The sequence below is a fragment of the Acipenser ruthenus genome, chromosome 1, assembly GCF_902713425.1.
Source record: "Acipenser ruthenus chromosome 1, fAciRut3.2 maternal haplotype, whole genome shotgun sequence".
In the NCBI taxonomy this organism is placed as follows: domain Eukaryota; kingdom Metazoa; phylum Chordata; class Actinopteri; order Acipenseriformes; family Acipenseridae; genus Acipenser; species Acipenser ruthenus.
In genome coordinates this window covers 69,500,046-69,520,163 of record NC_081189.1, presented here as the reverse complement: position 1 = coordinate 69,520,163, position 20,118 = coordinate 69,500,046, and the positions used below count along the sequence as shown (strand labels likewise).

The 20,118-nt window shown below is 35.0% G+C and overlaps 1 protein-coding gene across 2 annotated transcripts in view; it reads left to right on the top strand.

Moving 5' to 3' along the window:
• Positions 1-20,118, top strand: part of ttc29 (tetratricopeptide repeat domain 29) — an 84,912-nt gene that overhangs the window by 29,503 nt on the left and 35,291 nt on the right. For both annotated transcript variants that reach the window (XM_059028650.1, XM_034921114.2), the window contains exons 6-7: positions 131-343; positions 1,417-1,502. In XM_059028650.1, the coding sequence (XP_058884633.1) occupies positions 131-343; positions 1,417-1,502 (299 nt within the window). The remainder of the gene's footprint in view (positions 1-130; positions 344-1,416; positions 1,503-20,118) is intronic.

The window sequence follows — 20,118 nt, the reverse complement described above, 5'->3', positions numbered from 1 at the left end:
TTGAACCACAGCGTCACTATAAACAACCATAACAAAAGTATTCTGAACTGACAAGTGATTAAAATGTAAGTACTTAAATGTAATAAAAGAATATGGTAATGTTAAATGTCAAACAACATGTGTATTGCAGGTCAGCTGGAGAAAGCAGCCGAACATTATGAAGTATTCCATCATCTGACACTGGGGCTGGCATGGAAGGATAAGGCAGGGCGCACTCACAACTCATGGGGCTGTGAGAGTCTCTGGAGGATTTACACATTACTCGCAGACAAAATGCTTGAAAATAAAAAACACGAGCAGGCCATCAAAACTCTAATAAAAGCCTTTGAAATGGCAAAAGAAGGTGGGTGGAAAATAACACTCTCAGACCCCTTTCTTTAATGTGCTGGCCCATGTTTTCCCAGGAGAAAAACTAAAAATCATCATATGCTTGGCTTGCTGATTATACTCCCTGAATTCCGAAGACAAATGCAGTCAATATACCTGCAAATCTGACCATAAAACAGAAGTGCCTTTCTTTCTCTTTACGTCGAGCTGATGCAGTAGTTTCCATTAGTTGCTTGAAAGCCAGGCTGCAGAGAATGAATCTTGTTTAGATGCCTGAGCGTGACTTCCAACACATTTGGGAGGTTAAAGACAACAGTTTCCCTTATTAGTGTTGTAGAATGCTGAGCCTGATTCATGACGTCACTACCTTTCTTTGGTCTAGGTTTGTTTTGTCACTACTTATAAGTGAACAGATGACAGAAGAAGTGGCAAGCACCAGTCAGTCATAATGACAGGAATGCTAAATGGCCTTTTAAAAAGTTAGGATAATCATTTATCTTTAGAAATTATGAGAACATAAAGATCTTTAGTACATTGAGATAATCTATCATTTACAAATAATAAATAACTTTAAAATGATACGTCTGAATTACACCCTTAATTCTACATGTACTGCTTTTGTAGAGACAGATATGACTGATATTATAAAAAGAAAACTGAGATATATATATAGACGTTTGGTACAAAGCAACTGGGTAATGAACTAGTTTTCTAGTTCCTGAAGTCCCAATGAACACATTCTCTTTCATTTTTATAACATAAATGATCTGTAACCACTGGAATAAAACATATACAGTGGCTGATTTAAGATTTTGGGATGGCCTGGGGCAAGTTATTCTAAGAGCCCACAAAGTCTATGTGACTGCCTGGTGAAATAAAAGTCAGAGCAGTAAACCTGAGGAAAAGTGCTTGCATGGAACAGAGCCCCCCCCGAGGGAATGGCCGCAGTGCACTGTGGTTAAATCTGCCACTGAAAATATATTAATAAAACTAGGGGGGTGCAAAATAAGTAGACCGTGGTTGTCATTCACATTGAAAATGCACATTTAAGTACTTTTTATATTTTTTGTACCACCTTTTTATTTGTAGTGGGTGACAAAAAAATAGAAGGCGAAGCGGCATATTGTGTTGGACTGGCCTATCACAGATGCGGAGATCCAGAAACAGCTACTACTGTAAGTACTTACAACTTTCATGTTATGTATGTGTTGATTGTTTGTATAACATTTTAGTTATGTAATTATTTTGTGTTAGAGACGACAGTCCTCTTCATAACCCTACACTGGAGGCAAAGCTTACTAAACAGCTTTAACATGTACTGTACCCTGAATTTTCAGTGCAGTACAAACAAAATTAATGATTAATTGGTTACTTTTTTAGTTTGTACTCTGAAAGACTAATTCAAATTATTTATAATTTATTTTCTTTACATTTTTTTTTTTTTTGGGGGGGGGGTTAGATTAATAAATTAAACATGAGACATATCCTACTTGTCTGAGATATTTAAATTCAATCTTTATAAACAATTACACGGAAATACCACGTTTAAAAAAATATTGTTCTAAAAATTAATATACTAATATATCAATGTTATATTTTACATAGCCTAGTTCAAATGGCATACATGATAAAGTTGCACTACATTTAACTGTAAAGGGAATATATATATATATATATATATATATATATATATATATATATGACTGTTTTTTTGTATTCAGCCGGACTGTAGTCCGAAACGTCCTGATAATTGATTTGTAATCAATTATTCTACCTTTTTAAATACCTGAAATATCCTTTTCTTTTTTTTTTTTCTTATTGATCATTTTGGTACACAGCAGTTTTCCTTTTTCTCAAACTATATATACACACAGAAAGTTTGATTATAACATCATTTTTTGACCTTATTTAAATAATCACACCTTATCATAAGAGCACAGTGGCTAAATAAGCCCACTGTTCCAGAAAAGCAAGTAATAGTTATTCTGCTTAGAAATAGGGCATGTATTCTACCAAAAATACTTAGCCACCCACTGTGCTTAACCTTTGACTAGCTCTCCACATTGATTAATTTCAAATGTGATTTTTCATCAATGATTTTTTTTTTTAGTGGTTCTGTAATATAGATCTCAGTTCAATTAGTCTGTAGCTGGGAGAACAAACAAAAAAAAAAACTTTATTGTTTGGCCCACACTGGTAATTGTAATACTCTTTTTGATGAGGAATTAAAGCACTAATAGATTGTTTGACCATGTAAACTCTATGATCTATTGTATTAGGATGTGTTGTCAATACATTAAATATTATTCTTTTGAAAGACATGGAGCAATTAAGTTTCATTTGGGGCATGCTGAATAAATGATATCATTTTTCATTATCATTATCATGTTTCTAAGTGGTGGTTTGCACTCCATAAACTCAATTAAGGTCAAACCTAAGTGGAGTCTCAATGATGTCTCTCTATGCCATGCAATAGGGATCTGCAAGTGCCCCCTTTTTAAGAATTATTGCCTAAGATTTTCATTTACATTGTCATTTTAATGGTCCCTTCATCTAACCAGAGCTCAGATGCATGCAGGGCCGCAATCACAGCCTCCCCTCCCATAGGACTTCCATTTGTCATTACACATAGCTTGCAAACTCTTAACCATTAGAAGTCCCTGTGCCTCGTGGTAATGTGCAGTTTGTCTGCTGCCTCGGAGAATGCTAAAGAGGTCCTGACACACAGTTGTGACTCCTGGGGTCTGGACTCAAGGGTCTTGGTGGTTGTTTGCCTGTTTTCCATCAGAGTTTTCATCTCCTTTATCCCTTTGTGCTGTGGCCCACCTCAGGCAGTCTCCTTAGAGGGGATCTAAGGAGCAGCTGCTGTTAAAGAGTGCCATTTCCTCCTGCTGTCACCACACTGGCATTTCCTATTAATATGCATATTAACTTGTTTCTCTTAGTTCTGAACCCTAATGACAAAGCGGGTAAGCATATGTTTGAAAGATTTATGATCTTATGCAGTAATTAAGAGGTAAAAATAATACCTCTGAAAAAAAGGACGATAAAGCTATGATTCACCATACCAATGTAGAAAACATTACAAGTAAAACATTCCTTTTGATTTATTTCAATAGGAACATTTCATAAGATTTATTTTTTATGAAAAATGTCTTCACTACTTTATTTTTCTGCTGTTCACTGAAATGTGGTTGAAAAGGACATGTTTGCCACATTGTGAGTTTATTACAAAAGAAAATTGCTGCATCAAAGACCTTTCTGATAAAACCCATTTAAATTATTATTATTATTATTATTATTATTATTATTATTATTATTATTATTATTAATTGATCATTTAGCAGTTTAGCATTTATAGTTGTCAGTCTTCAGTTTGTGTGACATTGTATGTAAAAAAAAAAGAATGAATCTAAACTGTTTCATCGATCTAATAATGTATCAGTTCATATGTCTTGTAATCTTATTATCCAAAATAAATTAATTTAGAATTCATGAAAGAATTTACTTTATCTTCGATTAAATCTTAGATGAGTGTTTGATGTGTGTATTTTGTGATAAGCTAAATAAATTACAACATATTCTCTCAATTATATTATTTACATTATCTATTGTTTTTTTTTTTGTTTTTTTTTATAAAAATGAATATTTAAAATCCATCGGTATGGAAAATTATATGCATTTGGTTAGTTAGCGCTCTGTTGATATCTTGTAGGTATTGCTAGATTTACAGTGTTCTCAGTAGATACATGAAGATGAAATTATGGAGTTGGATAGAAAGATATGAGATATATTTGCATGCATTTATTGACCCTTTGATTGATTGATCAGTCATCAGTTTTTTTTCACTCCTGTTACATTTTTTACCTTGACATTTATTGATGCTCAGGACCTGGTTTACTGTGTGGGATCAGTATCAAACTGCTATTTGGCTTGATCTTCTTCTAAAAGGGTAACTGCTATAAAATGTTTTCTTAGATAACATTGTACATGACTGTTAGTATGGTGAGAAACCTCTTAAAACGACATCCTTGATTTTAAGCAAAGTTTAAACGTTTTATGCATTTCAAACATGTAGAAATAGTCATAAATGTAGGAAATATAATTCTATTAATACTGAAATAACATAATCACATTGTATTAAAATCTGATACAAATAGCTGCTATATATTATTTTTTAGTCTTTCTGAATTTTACAGTGTTTTAAATTGTTATTATTGTTTTCTACCCCTTCAAACCATGGAATTAATCATTTTTTTTAAACAGAATGCTCATAACAATCCCTAGCTACTTTTTTGAAAAATAACGCCTAAATTCTGGTTGATCTGAGAGTACAGGACACGATGAGACTTTGGTATATTTTGTAATAATGCATCAAGCTACATAAGGTAGTATGGCATTTAAAATATATATATATCTGTTAGGTACATTGTCTTTGAATACAATTATCATCAGGAACAGGCTGATTGTAAGAACTACCATGTTTTGATTTTGTAGAGTCAACTAATCCAGCACTGACACTGTTGCTTAAACAAAGTAAAACTAAATCTGATGTTGATGATCAAATATCAGATTTGTTTAAATATTCAAATTAAAATGTTATTGGCAACAAAATACATTGTAATATTATTGATAAAATAATAAAGTAATTAAAATGCTAACTTAAGAGATTGATTTAACTGATGATATTAAATAATTATTTGTGTTCTATTAAGTTTTTTTCTCACTGTAGTTTTTAATTCTATTAAGATTTAAACATTCTTTCTTGTGATATCTCACAAATGCTAAGTGTTTATCTGGTTGTGCAAATTCTGCATGGCTTTATTTTAAATCTATGTACATTTCCAAGTGCAAAGGAGAAGACAGAAGCTTTGATGTGCAAGAATAAAGGTATTATAAAGTGTGCGGCCGACCACTCATGGAATTCTAGTTATAAGAACTTGTAGACACTGAGGCATGCACATGCATACAGTATGATACAGACGTCTTAGGAGGATACTGCAATTTGACAACCAGGTATATTATAGCTGACACAGGCATGAGATAAAAGTAAACCAGACAGCTGGCCCACAGTACTCAGAACAGTTCATGCATTTGCACTTACCAGTTTAGATATCTTCACCCTCCTCGTTTCTGTCTCTTATTCCTTCATCATTTGTGCACTTAAGGGGTCTCGTTTGCTAGTAACAATTTCCCTGTCTGCTGACATGTCATTTGGGCCCCGATGGCACACATCACATTCAGGAAATCTTGAGCTTATTGGGCTGTGGTCTCATCGCTACTTCTATCCCTGCACTGCTTCGTGCTTGTCATTGCTCAGCATTCAGCACCACACTGGCTTGTTTTGTCAATAACCATTTATTTGTTGCTGGAATAGCAGCAGCCATTACATCTGACCTCCCTGTTTCATCAATTATGGATAGATTATTGGATGTGAACATCTGCAAAAGCTTGCTGTTGGACTAACCTCCTGGCTGGGATTAGATAAAGTATTAAACTGTTGTTTATTGTCAGGCCAAAACTCTACTGAGAAGCCAGGGGGAATTCCTGAATCAGAAGCTCCCATCAGCAGGCACCTTAAATTGTTTAGTAGTGCCGCTGAGCCCCATAAGATGTTAGCCATTTATTATTTACACTTATTACAAGTTGTTATTACATACATGATAAAAGCTCCTGGCAGAGACAATATTTAGTCATTGTTTGTCACATTTGACAATACACAAAGAGCAAATAAAGCATGTCTTTTCTTGCCTGGCTGTTAAATGTAACGGATGGAGTGCCAAAAGCTAGTTCCTATTTGGGGAATTCTTCATTTACCAAGAAACATCACATACAATATATTTGTACCTGACCCACATTGGGCTAGGACTCTGTGTACCATAGTAGATAAAAGAGTGGCAAAAATTGAATATTAAAAAAAAAAAAATCTCAAGAAAATAATTTGTTCTTCTTTTGCAAAATATGACTGTAGAACAAAGTGCTGTGTCCTGAATCTGTACTGATTTTCAGTATGTTTCAGGTATGTTAACCAGAAATTATTTTCTGCAGCTACGCAAAGCAAAGCACAGTATACCAAAATGATGCTTTGCCCTTCATGCCCTGTATTGCACAAACTTAGTAGGTCATTTTTGCACAGGTAAAATATGTAACATACAAAGACTGTGGTAAATCTTTGGCATTTGACCTCTGTTCAAATGTTGTACAAATAAGTTACACAGTTGAACATAGCGCCTATTTATTTTCAAGGACATACTGTATGTTAAATAGAAGTAGACTGTGTCTCCTTGTCTCCTCTTTCGCAATTCTATGATTGTGATGTTAGTGTAAGGTAATGATTGCAGAAACCGGAACACAAGATTCTAGTAATTAAGTACAAACCTTTCATTTACTAATTTAAAATTATTAGAAAGACCAGGCTTAAAAAAAATCTTTACATTTTATATATATATATATATATATATATATATATATATATATATATATATATATATATATATATATATATATATATATAATATTTTACCAGTCTGTGTTTTTTTTTTAAATACAATCTTCATAATTACAACATAATAGTGTAGTCCATGCTAAATATCCAGCACAGTACATATCTCAACAAAATGAGTTTAATATTCCCTGTGCATTTTGCATTATTAAACAGCATTAATCAGCAAAATTTGCGTTCAGTTTTTAAGTATAGCAACAGTACTGTACATTCTCATTACCAACCTTCCGAATATACCAAGCAATCTGAATATATTTCAAGCACTGCTAGTTTTATAGCTGATTGAAGATATTTTATGTTTGCTAATCATTGCAGAATAAATGGAACCACAAGCAAACCAATCTTCAGTCTGTCCCAAAGCTGAATGTGTATATTGTGAACTTAAGCAGTAAACAGAATAGACATTGTGATCAGCTTAAATAAAATTAATTAAACAGCATTTTTTAAATTATATAAGCAGCATTACAAAGGCTACCACACACGACATGTTCCTGATGATTGTATAGTTAAGTTAAATTGGTCAATGTTAAAAATCTAATAAATTAACTGAAATAATTAGCCAACATTATATATAATTATCGTTTTTAGCATTTGAAACAGTATGCAGACTCATAAGTGTAATCTCCAAGTGAAGACAACTGATTGAGCTGATGAGTCCCTTTTCATTTTACATCACAGAAGACAAGCAGCACTGCCCATGCTGTTGCATTATCATCCCAGTTTTCTCTTCAAATTGCTAGAAGCTTGTTTTTGGCATGTTGTACTGGGAAATGCACTGATTGGAGGTCTGCATGATCACTCTCGAGGTTCAATGAAACACTTCACAAGCTGGTAACTAAAATAATTATATAGTTGCTTATATAGTTTCCCAGACATATACTTTCAGATCTTCTATTTTCAAATTCTGTTTTTACTCCAGTCCAAACTTGTACAAGGTGTGAGCACCTTTTTTGAGTGAAAGCTGTATGCAGCATAGATGGATGGCTCTTTGATAGAAACAGTTTAATTTATTTGAAGCTTTCCCACTGATTATGTGAATGAGAATGTAGAGATGGGAACCCAGCTAACAAGATTTCAGTTTTTGCAGGTATCAGGCTTTTAAAGACTGTCACCCACACCTGTGGTGGTTTTGACAGACTCACTGAGAGCAGAAACTGATCCAAGACTGTCACAGCTACTGGAAGCAGGCTGATCTTTGAGATAAAAATTGAACATTTTTGAAACTGCAACAAATATTGTAATGACTGTAATGGATTTTAAAGAATATAAAACCAGCATAAATAGTATTGCAGCAAATTATGAACAGGTTACAGGGATTTGAACTAACACCATTTTCACACAGAAATGCAGCTACTGTGCTGTCTCTGAAACATTTTAACGAGTGTGTAAAATACCCTTTCACACAGCATGAAATTGCGCAATCTATGCCGGTGTAATATCGTCATAACCCTTTCACACAGCCAAAGAGATCGCGCGAGTACAACTTTCAAACCTGTCAATCAACAGATTGTTCTCGTGGCAACAACAGACAAGACCTAACACATGCACGCAGTTTTTAATTTGTAAAGAAGGAGGTGCCAGGACGCAAGCAATGACAATAATACCGACCCTAAGAAGCGCATATTCAAAATCATAACACATTTATTTGAAAAAGTATTGTACGTACTTGTGTTAGGTGTTTACAATCACGTATTCTACATTAAAAACAAAAAAAGTCCAGAAGGACGATATTGACAAAAAAACGCACCCCAACATGAACATTGGTTTGACCCACGGTTTGCACTATTATCAGCGATGTGTAAGCAACAGAAGCTGCTGGTAGATTACAAAAACTATTAATTAAACTTAGGCTAGGTAGTTGTTAACTTAGTATGTTTGTTCTCTATTAATTAAATTATATTCATTGAAAAAGGCAAGACAACCAGATTGTTATTATTTTTATTGTTTTGGTTTAATATAATATAGCAGGCTAATGTTCCTATTGAATTAGGCTACAATATTTTTTTTCATTAAAAAGTTGCCGTTGTTCTTTGTTGAAATTAATGTTGAGCTTTCATATTTTGTTGTTTACTACTCATTTAATCAAACCAAGTAGTGTAAGAAGTTGCTTGTATCGTTCATGACTTTTTTCAAATCAAGTAAGCTTATTTGTGTATAAAAAACGAGTATAGAGTTGCAGCCAGTGTCATCTTACTTAAAGGCACTCAAGCTGAAATTATAAAGTAATTTAAAGTAGGCTACAAACGTGGCAGCGGACTGTCTCTCTAACGCGCACGCAAGAACTTGCAGACTTAATGCAATTGTGTTGAGATTTTAAAAAGAAAGCATTTTATGAGATTTTTAACTATAGGTACCGGCACTGACTCAAGCTCAGGCACAAATTAATCACTACGCTATAGTGACGTGGCATGTTCACTTTGAAACCACACCCACTATAGCACTTCAGTGGCGGTATAGCCTTTCACACAGGCAGTTATGATGGTTCAGTGCCGTCTCTGAACTACCTTGTGAGGTGGTTCAGAGACGGCATAAAATATGACGGTTCTGTGGCGGTATAAGCAATTCACACAGACCTATAAGCCGCTACAATGGCGGTTCTGAACCGTCATAACTCCTCTGTGTGAAAGCACCTTAAGAAAACTGAACAAGTGTTAATGTTAGGAAAAAAGCTTGCCTGTTTGCCTTTGTTATTAGAGTGTTAAACTCTTGGAAGCTGGTCAGACTTAAAAATAGGGTCTTCCCCTATCTTTAAATTAATAAAGACTATTGCATGCGGAAACCTGTAACCTTGGTAAAAGCAGGCATCTGGGGGAACTAAACACAGAGGCTAGGTATTGAAAATTGACAAAAAGAAAAAATAACCCTTTCTAGACAGAACAAATGTTTAACCCTTTGCGGTCAATTTATTAAGTGCGCGTCAGGTCCAATTTATTTTCACACACGCAGTTAATTTTAGACACGCTGTTTAAAAGTATTTTTTTTCCACAATCAAACAGGTTTAAAAGGCCCTGCATATCAACAAAGCACTCACTAGGCATCTCCAGCCCCGCCCCACCCTTTCGTTCGCTATAGCTTTCACATGTGCTAAGAAATAAATAATAATAATAATAGTCATACATACCGATCAATCATCTCCTGATCACTCGTTTTATCACCAAACGCCTCAATAATGCGATCCAAGTCATTATTTTATTACTATAACATCTGAAAAAAGCTCTGCAAATGTCCGTGATATTCTCTGAGCGCCGATGCAGTCACAGCCAGCTTGTTTCCTTGTGGCCTCCATTATCAGATGCCAGGGGCAAGTATGACTATTCATGATGAGATACGCCCTTTTTATTTATTTTTTTCGACTTGTCTTGGCTCCTGTCGCTCCCACTCGGCCATTGAATGGTTTTCTCTGCTTTTTTCCGGAGAAAAAACGACTAAAAACCCCTTTTTGCGTCTTTTTGATGATGTCGGACAGAGTCCGACATTGGACCTTATAGGAATAATTGCAATGTCGGACCAGGTCCGACATAGGACCGCAAAGGGTTAAAACTAAAAAAGCTATGTTATACCTATTTGGTGTTATTGAAACTAAGCACAGAGGTTTTAAAAAGTATTTTGATCTAATAAGGAACAGAATGAAATAAACTGTCTGAAGAGAAATAATATGTTTGAGTTAAACAGAAACATCATATTTCAACTAACAAGTGTTTTTGCCTGTTTGGGGCTTTAGTGTAATAACCATAGTAATAACAACAGAAGTCTTAATAATGCTGCTGTATTTCTCAATATTAACAAGCCTATAGTTTAATGGATTCACAGTCAAGTTTCTTATTTAGAAAAGAAGTAGCTTGATCTGAAAGTAGTGTTTAAGCTAAACAGGTATTCTAGAATAATTCAAACAGAATATAAGTGTAAATGTTTTATTATAACAGAGGAAGTGGTATGTTTGAATATAAGACAATAAAGTGTAAACTGGATTTAATAACTTTTAGTACACAGTGGACCTACTGAAGGAAAATAAATAATTTGGTTACCTTTACCCGCTCGTAGCAAGCCTGTGCTGACGCGGGACTTGCTGGTAATCAGCAGTTTTGAATCCAAGGCCTTTCTATAATGAGCAATCTTTTAAAAAAATTAACTAATTAAATACCTTTTGGTAACAAACTAAGGGAGTATATGGTGTAATGCCAGTTCTCTTCATTATATTATAGAAACTAATGAAAACTTGACAGCCTGAAGCGAGCATTTAATTTAAATTAGAAGAGTTGTCTACAGTATAAGCTCTTATCAGGAAGGTAGTGACTTTAATTGGGATGACGTTTGTGAGCCAAAAATATGGAGGCTTTTGTGTTACAAAAGAAAAAGCAACTGTTAGACAGAGTTACATTTAAAACTAAAACATAACAGTGTTGCATTTATTTAAGTTTTACTGCAGCAATAAACAGAAATATTTATTTACAGGGAAACTGTAGAGTTTAAAAGTGAAAGAATTAAAAGACTGTCTCGGATACACAGTATCATTCTAGAAGGGCATTAGACCTTCAAAAGATAAGGCTTAGGCCCACATATTTGAAGCGATGCGCAATCCCCTCGCAAAATTTGTGCCTCGCAAAAGTTAGTGCTTTTGCACAAAAATGTATATTTTCCAACACGGCACAAAACAGTTGCACAAAGCTGGAAAATAGCAGTTTTTTGCTCAATTCACAAATGTGTTTGTGCCTCTCAAAACCACTTGCGCACTCATTACCAGTATAGCAGAAATGTGCAGAATTGGAATACTACACGCCAATGGACTGTTAACAATACCCTGCCAAGCAGCTATCATAGGTGTACAGTACATACCAATATTCCTCAGACGAGTCTACACTCAAATGTAACCTGCACATGGAATGCAGAATCAAAGCTCAACACACATCGGCAGGGCTGGATTTTGGTATCATGGGCCCCTGGACAAGGAACCAGAACAGCACCCCCCCACACACAATTAATACTGTTATAACAATGTAAAAGACAATGTTGAAGGAAATATACAGAGCATCAAAAGAAACTTATCACTATTATAACACATTTATTTCCGAAAAAATATAAGGTATATGAATGATGGACATTGATGCAATGTTTTTGGTTTCTTTTTAATCACTCGATCATTCATCCTTGACCGTGACATGCTTGAGTGACTATGACTGAAGCAGATGCACTTAATCGCCTAATTAGTGATCCAGTTGATTGGACACTGGATATGGAGTGATTTCAGCTGTTGAATTGCAACCTTGAATAAAAGCAATAAAAATCACAGAAAAAAAAACAACATGCCACGTCTGTCAAGAGAGCAGAGGCTGGACTAAGGCAGCATACTGTGGATCCCCATCTTGGGTGCTCACAGCCAGCAATTTCAAACCTGTGAGACGATATAACCAGACACACTCTGTCAATGACAGGCCATGAACTGGGAGACCAAAAGTCACAACACCTGCCCAAGATCGACAGATCATTTTGCAGCATCTTCATGATGTCACTTGTTAATCAGCACAATAAAAAGTCACTGCATCTGATCTAAAACAGAGTTTGTCATTTTTCCACCACATTAGTGAGTTTTATCAAATATAAGTGATAAATTTCTTTTGATGTTCAGTATATGAAAATAACCTTTTAATAGACAATGTTAGGAATATTAAAATGTTAGTAAGTGGTCAATACCACAATCTATCTTAAAACTAAATAGCACGTTACTTCAATTTCCTAATCACCTCTGTTCTAAATAAACCTTACTTAGAACATGATGTCAAGGCTGTTTAGGTGATCCTGGTTCATGGTGGCTCTCAGTTCATTTTTAATGAGTCCCATGCACGAGAATGATTGTTCTCCAGAACAGTTAGTGCACATTAAGGATAGGTAAATGCACAGAGCAGTGGTGACATTCAGAAATGTGGAGAATTCAGCATAAGTTGAAGGTGGTCAAACGCTGTTCTCTTGTCCTTACAAGAAACAAATTTAGTCAACTGGAGCATTTATGATGGGAAATATTCGTCCAAATCTGCAGGATAGGTTTGCACGAGTGTAGCAGCTTTGTTTTTGATATCGTATTCTGACATGTTCTGAAAGTCTGTAAGGAAGCCAAACAAGTTGTGCACAGCAACATAAGCTTTTGATCGGTGCAAGCAATCTGTTGAAAGAGCGTCCAGAATCGTTAGGAAAATATGGACACGAAATCTCTGCCCTGTAGTAAAACTTTAGTTACACTGCGGCAATCGTGGTCCTGCAGAGCAGTGGGTGGTCATCTCTGCCGTCGCGCTGTTTTTTTTTTTTACCTTATTTACAGCAGCTATAGAGCTTTCAAAACAACTGTACATTAAAGAAGACTAATTGTGAATTATTTCACAACCATTGTTTTACCTGTGAACCGCAGGAATAATTTGTGAAAACAGATGGCATCTCGCATAACCAAAGAAACAAAACCAAACCTTGAAAAAAAAAAGAAGAAAAAATGTCTGTTTTACAATGCAGCTAATAATAATTATAATAATAACAATAATAATATAAAAAAATAATAATAAAGAAACTGAGAAAAATCAATGTCTGTGTTTTCAAGATAAAAACTAGATGGTAACTTTACAAGTAAAGTTGTGGGGCTTACATTATTGGGAAAGTGGTCAAAGTAGCTGATTTGTGTCAAAAGTCACATTGTTTACTAATTGTCTCATGCTTAGAATGTGCTATAATTTGATTCAACAGTGGGAAGTAGGCTACTGAAAGAAGTTGATGCGGTTACTAAAACAGCTGTACCTCTTGATTGGTAGACACCATTTCTGTTTTATTCTAACTTTTTGTCTAGCTTGTTGGTAAAGTGGTCATTTAGAGAAAATTTAGTTGATGCGGATACTAAAACAGCTGTACCTCTTGATTGGTAAAAGTTATTTCTGTTTTGAGTTCAGATTTGAATAACAGAGAAGTAGATGAAGATTCCATATGCTCTAACTTTTTGTCTTACTTGTTGGGAAAGTGGTCAAAGTAGCTGATTTGTGTCAAAAGTTACATCATTTACAGTAAATAGAATGTTGGAAGTCTGGGAGTTTTTAAATAATGGGGAGCTTTAGAATGTTGAAAAAAGTCCCATTAAAGTGAAGGAAGATGGACAAAAAAAGGACAAAAAGCTTAATAGTTTAAAAAGTATAAAATATATCAAAAAGTTGTATACAAGCACACTATTCCAGACCGGTCTACACGTTTTAAAGTCTGAACAGCGTTTCTAGCTTAAGAGGAGTAGCGTGCCGAAGAAGAAGAAGAAGAAATAGTATGTAGAAGATTTAAAGTGGGGACTCTTGCTTCGCAAGCCCCACCAATAAATAATACACGCACCTTAATTAAACAGTTGTAGCAACACATGGGAACATACACTTTAAAAAAAACACATTTTGTTACCTTTCAAGGAGGAAGAATACTTTTCAAAGTTGCAATTCTACTTTCCCCAAGATTATATTTACCATGTTTGGATTCAATCAGCTAAATGGTTTTCGAACAGAAGCAGTTTAAAGTTTGTGGGCTTGACAAATTTTGCAGCGGCCACATTAATAAAAAATGTATCGCAGCACCATCTTTTTGGAAGCTGTGAAGCTCCTGGAAGTAAGGTAAACAAGCCTTTTACGCATGCCAGGTCTGTATGCAAAGTTATGCGATATGCCATCTGTTTTCACAAATTATTCCTGGGCTTCGCAGGTAAAACAATGGTTTTAATGTACAGTTGTTTTGAAAGCTCTATATTAGCTGTAAATAAGGTTTTAAAAAAAGCCTTTTTCCGTATGCCAGGTCTGTATGCGCTATGCAGTGTGCAAACTAATGTTGAATATCGAACATCAAACTTTACCGCGGTTCTTCAGCACTGCAGTTTCCATTGCACGGTTTTCAAAATCATCAAAATGATCACGAATCTCATCCAGAAATGTTTTCAGAGATTCAAGTAATTCAACTACCACTGACAGTTCGATGTTTTCTGCTTGAATGGATTTACTAGTTTTGTTGAATCTCACTAGAATGTTATTCCACAAGTCTGTGGGTAAAGGCAGATTGAAGTTGCCTTGATCGTTAATTGGTGATGTGGGCAGACTGGGTCCGACTCCTTGTTCTGTACAGTACTTTCTAATTCTTCAGGCCCGGTATTTGGAACAGTAGCGACGCCAAAACTCTTCAGCAACATTTGTTGTTTTTTATAGGATTTAAAATTGAAATTTGATAGTCTCTAATTTTTTTTTTCCAGCAGGTATTTTTCACAGCTTGCTTTTCCTTTTGTTCATTTCGCTGCATCGCTGTTTTTTCATTTTTTTCTGTTAGTCTCTCTCTCGCTCTCTCTTGCCGTCCTCCAGCGTGCACGTGACCAGTAAGAGTGGATTTTAAATTGTAAAATAGCGATTTTTATTTATGTATTTATTTTAACCTGGGCTGTGGGCCCTCTCTGCAGCTCAGGGCCCTGGACAAATGTCCCGGTTGCCAGCCAGCCAAGAACGCTGCCTGTGGATGCCTGTGGATGCAGTCTGCACATGTGTATCCCTTACTCCTACTCCTGCTGAAAGCCCCTTCTAACTGCTCCCCACTCACCACGCACCCTGCTCCTACCACACCTGTATGGCATAGTCAATAGCATGGAATGCAGATCGTGGGTGTCAAAGTATGCTTCTGATATCAATGAGAATAAATAAATAACAATACTTGAAAAGAAAAGAAAAAAAGTCAGCTGTGTCCTTATACTTGAGTGTGGAATTTACCCTCAGATTTCTTTTCAAATGAATTCAGGCCTACACCGAGTATAATCAAAGCAGGCTCAACCCTGATCGATTCTGTTGTAATTTTACTAAAGTACCCCTCTAAAAGAGGACAGTTTACAAACATGTGTTCATAGACTGCATCTTTAGCAGAGCATCTCCAGCACTCACTGTTATCTTTTAGATTGGCTTTAAAGAGCTTTTGTGGTGTCCAATAGATGTGGAGTATGTTAAATTGTATAGCCTGTGTTTTAGCTTCTCTACACAAATTGAAACAATGTTTCCAAATCATTTCCCAAGACTCATAGTTTAATTCTAGCTCTAGTTCTGCATTCCATTTATTTCTAAGATGCTCATGTAGATGTTGTGACCCTTTACTCAAGTAGCTATAAATCCCAGATGCCAGATGTTTTTTGTTATAATTCTCATGAATAAAATCTTCCAAACTGGAGGGAATGGAATTAAATTTATATTTTTGTTTGCATCTGTAAGCGCTTGAAGAATTTGTATTATTCTAAAATAATTAGCAGAGAATACCTGCGTCGTTTTCTGGAATTCACATGGCGCAATTAATTTACCATTTTTATACAGGTCTGATATCGTCCATATTCCTGCTTCGATCCAATCTTTCCACTATATATATATATATATATATATATATATATATATATATATATATATATCCAATAAGGATTAATTGATTATTCCATAGAGATGCTTGTAACAAGTTATACAGCGATATTTTGCATTTATTTTCAATGTATTTGAGTGGCCTCCAGGATATTGTAGGGTGGTCCTTTAAGTGAGATTGAATGAAACCTGCTTGCGCAGGAGATTTTTTAGAAACAGAGAGCGGTCAGGCTTAGTCCAAGCATGGTATAGTTAATATGTATATATTATATTTAACATGTTCATTGTAGTCTGAATTTAAATGAAAATAACTGGACTGGCCATTGTGTGTTAACACACATTTGTATATGAAGTTAAACTAGCCCATTGACAACACACTGAAAAGGTAACATAATATGCTGCTAAGAGGGACATATATTTTTGACCCAGGTTAATATAATCAAATACAGCTGGTGTTACATATTAAAAATATATATACATACACATACATTCACATATACATATAAAGATTATTATTATTTATTGTTATACCTGTATTTTATTTGGTAGCAAGGACCCTGTCAACTTCAGTTCATCTAATTTTTAGGGAAAGGAGGGGTGGAAGATAGTGAACCATGAGCTCACATTCAATTAATTTTGAAAAGGGGGTCACTGGTACTTTTTGAAATATATTATTCACACAAAGAGCTGTCAAAACAGAGCAAATAATTAGATTTAATTGGGTCTTCTGACATATTAATTGGAGAAAAAACTATAAAAGCTGAGGTAAAATCCTAGTCAAGTGTCACTCAACTTGTGAACTGCAAGTTGTGTGGTCCATGCTCTGAAGATCTCTGAAAAAGCTGGTTGCTGTTTGGTCGTATTCAGAAGTCTGCCTTTAAAGACAGCTCTTGTTTTTATGTTGTATTCTACAACTACACTTCCATATAGTGGAAGGTAAGAACAACTTTGAATTTATATCTCATTTATATTGATGCATTGCTATAAGGTGTAGCGGTTTGCATATCTAGCCTAAGGGCTGGGTATGTGATCACCATACCTGTATTACTGTGTTGAAGTATTAATGCTGTTAAACCTGTAAAGGCACTAGAATCGCCCAGACTGCCTATTGCTTGGGATTTGCTGTGGTCTGCAACCACCCAATCAATTTTTAAGCTTTTAATAAACAGAAGGAGCACAATTACTGCTCTGATTCGTTAAAACTTCAAATTAAATGAGTCTGTGTGATTTTCTTGATTATTAAAAGTTGTCTGGATACGTTGCAAGCCCAGTGCATGAACAATCCACTACAGGAGTCCAAAACATCTCTGTCCTCCTTAAACATTTCCCCTGAGTTTAAGAGTGTGCTCAGAGCAATAATAGAAGTATGTGTGAAATCTGACAGTGTTTATTCAGAAACATTCACATGTGACAGCACCAGCACCCGGAGCTTTTTACAGTACTATCAAAAAGCTTCTGCAGCATGTGGATTTCTAAGGCACTAAGTGCTTTGTGTGAAAGTGTCTAGCCACCCTTTACATTAGCAGTCTACCAGCACCCAGTGAGCTGGCTCCAGTAACATATTCAGAAGCGGTACATGAGGTTGGTCTTCAACCCGTTATTGCTCCGCTTGTCAGAAATCATTAGCTGATGATCTGTTTGATTAATGTTGCAGCTGATTGTGTGAATTGTGCTCAAGGACTAGAGAGTAGGAGGAAAAAACCTCACTGCTGTAAGAAATGTCTGTGCAACATCAGCATGCCAGAAATCAGTTAATGGGCCCAGTTCACTTACATTAAACAAATCCTTACCTGAAGTCTGTTTTGATAAAATAAAGAAGGTTTGTAATTACAAAATTGTATGCTGTTTTGTTTTTTTAAAAATGAAATGCTCCTTTTTCTAAGTGCTCTGTAATGCTGCAAAATATGTTTATAGCTATTCTTTAAACTGGTCTAAACTGATTTCACTCCTTCAGCCATCCCTTACTTCTACATACACTTACTGGGCTCTATGTACTAATATTACTTATGTGTTTGTTAATACTGCAAATTTGTAGCCTCCATCCTTCGCAGCAGCGCTTTTTCATGAACAACTTCTGTAATATCACTGCAAGTTTACGAACAGCATAAATGACTGCTCATTATATAGGAGAGATCAGAAATTGCATCTCATTATACATAGATTTGCAACGGCAAAGTCAAGATTTGTAACTTCCACCTGGCAAAGATAAATGAGTGGCATAGTGAACAAGAAGTAGTTGGCAAATATAATAGGATCGAGCTACGGCTTCTGCAGACTCAGACCTTGATGCAACTTTAGCACCGGTCAAAAAGAAAAGGAAAGCAAATTTCCACAAAGACGAAATTAACCTGTTAGTTAGTGAAATTGAAAACAATCAATAAATATTATTTAACATTTCGCAGGGCCAAAAAACATTAAGAAAAGAAACATGGAATGAAATACCTAAAAATAAATTCACTGGAACACTGAAAGAGACAGACACTTGACATTTAAAAAAAAATTGCATGACCTTAAGAGGATTACAAAAAAGAAAGCAGCAGAAAATAAAAAACAAACAAATGAATGTGATGTGTTAAACATAGCATTGACACTGGGCACAGTGAAAACAAACCAAAATGTAGATCTAAAAGAAAGGGTTCCCAAAAACAGAAAGCATACATACAGTGCTCCCTCGCTATAAGGCTCTCGGTTATAACGCACCTCGGATATAGTGCTCCTACAGCATGTCCCCCAATTCCCTATACTAGTGATTCATGCAATATTTCTACAGTAAATACAGTACTGGTGTTGTTCAAACTATAAACAATTGGTCTTTTTCAATACAATTTAATAAGAGGTGGAAATCCACACTGTATAGTTTACGTGTACAATTCTTCTATATTGACTAGAAAAATAACTCTTTAGATAAAAAGTTAAGATAACTGTAATGACAACTTATTTCAAGTATTACGGATTTTCTTGTTGTTACTGCATCTTGTAAAGTGCCTTGTGATGGTGGTCCACTATGAAAGGTGCTATATAAAATAAAGATTGCATGATTGATTTAACTTATCAGTGGCACAACATATAATATTGGTAGGCTCTGTACAAAAAAAATTGTTTGTAATTTTATTAGATGTGATCCACAATAATAAACAGTTGAAGTATCAAAGTTATTTACAAGCTTCGAGACCTTTCTCAATGTATGGTGCAGTCATTCCAGCATGCAGATAATCGTTTTTGAAACCAAAAACATAAACTTCTTCTTCTTCTTCTTATTATTATTATTATTATTAGTGGTAGTAGTAGTAGTACCAATTTTGCATGAGCTGTTTTGATAGTATGTCAATGAAATGAAAAACTATGTTCAAGTCAGCTATGTAAACCAAGCAGATTCCAACTTAAAAAAATAGGAATTTCACGTATAATTGTGAATCTACTTATGAACTTTTAAACCAAACAAACATTTAGTTATTGTTCTATATACATATTAGAAAACACTTGGTTACATTTCTATTGAAGTAATATAATTGGGGTGATTACTCATGAATGATGTATTGCAGAAGAGGCAGCAGTACTGTAATTTCCTGGCCACATAGAAAGTTATGCCCCATAGCATTCAGTAAACCAAGTATGTAGGAGAAATGTCAATAGCGTTAATCTTTACCAAAGGTGTAAAAATAGCTTTAATAATGTAGAGAGTAAATAACTTCATGATGGTAATTATTGAGGTGAGGTGTACCAGCCCTGGCATAAAATGTAATAAAGTTAGACATGAAATCTGATATTGAACCAAGTGGGAAACCCACATTTATTTTCTCTCAGTTTGTTCCAGTGCAAAACAAAATTATAATCTGTCTATTATTAAAAAATCTACAACATAATTCCCTAGGATGCATGTTCATAATTTTTACAATAAGCACTTCTAACTATAGC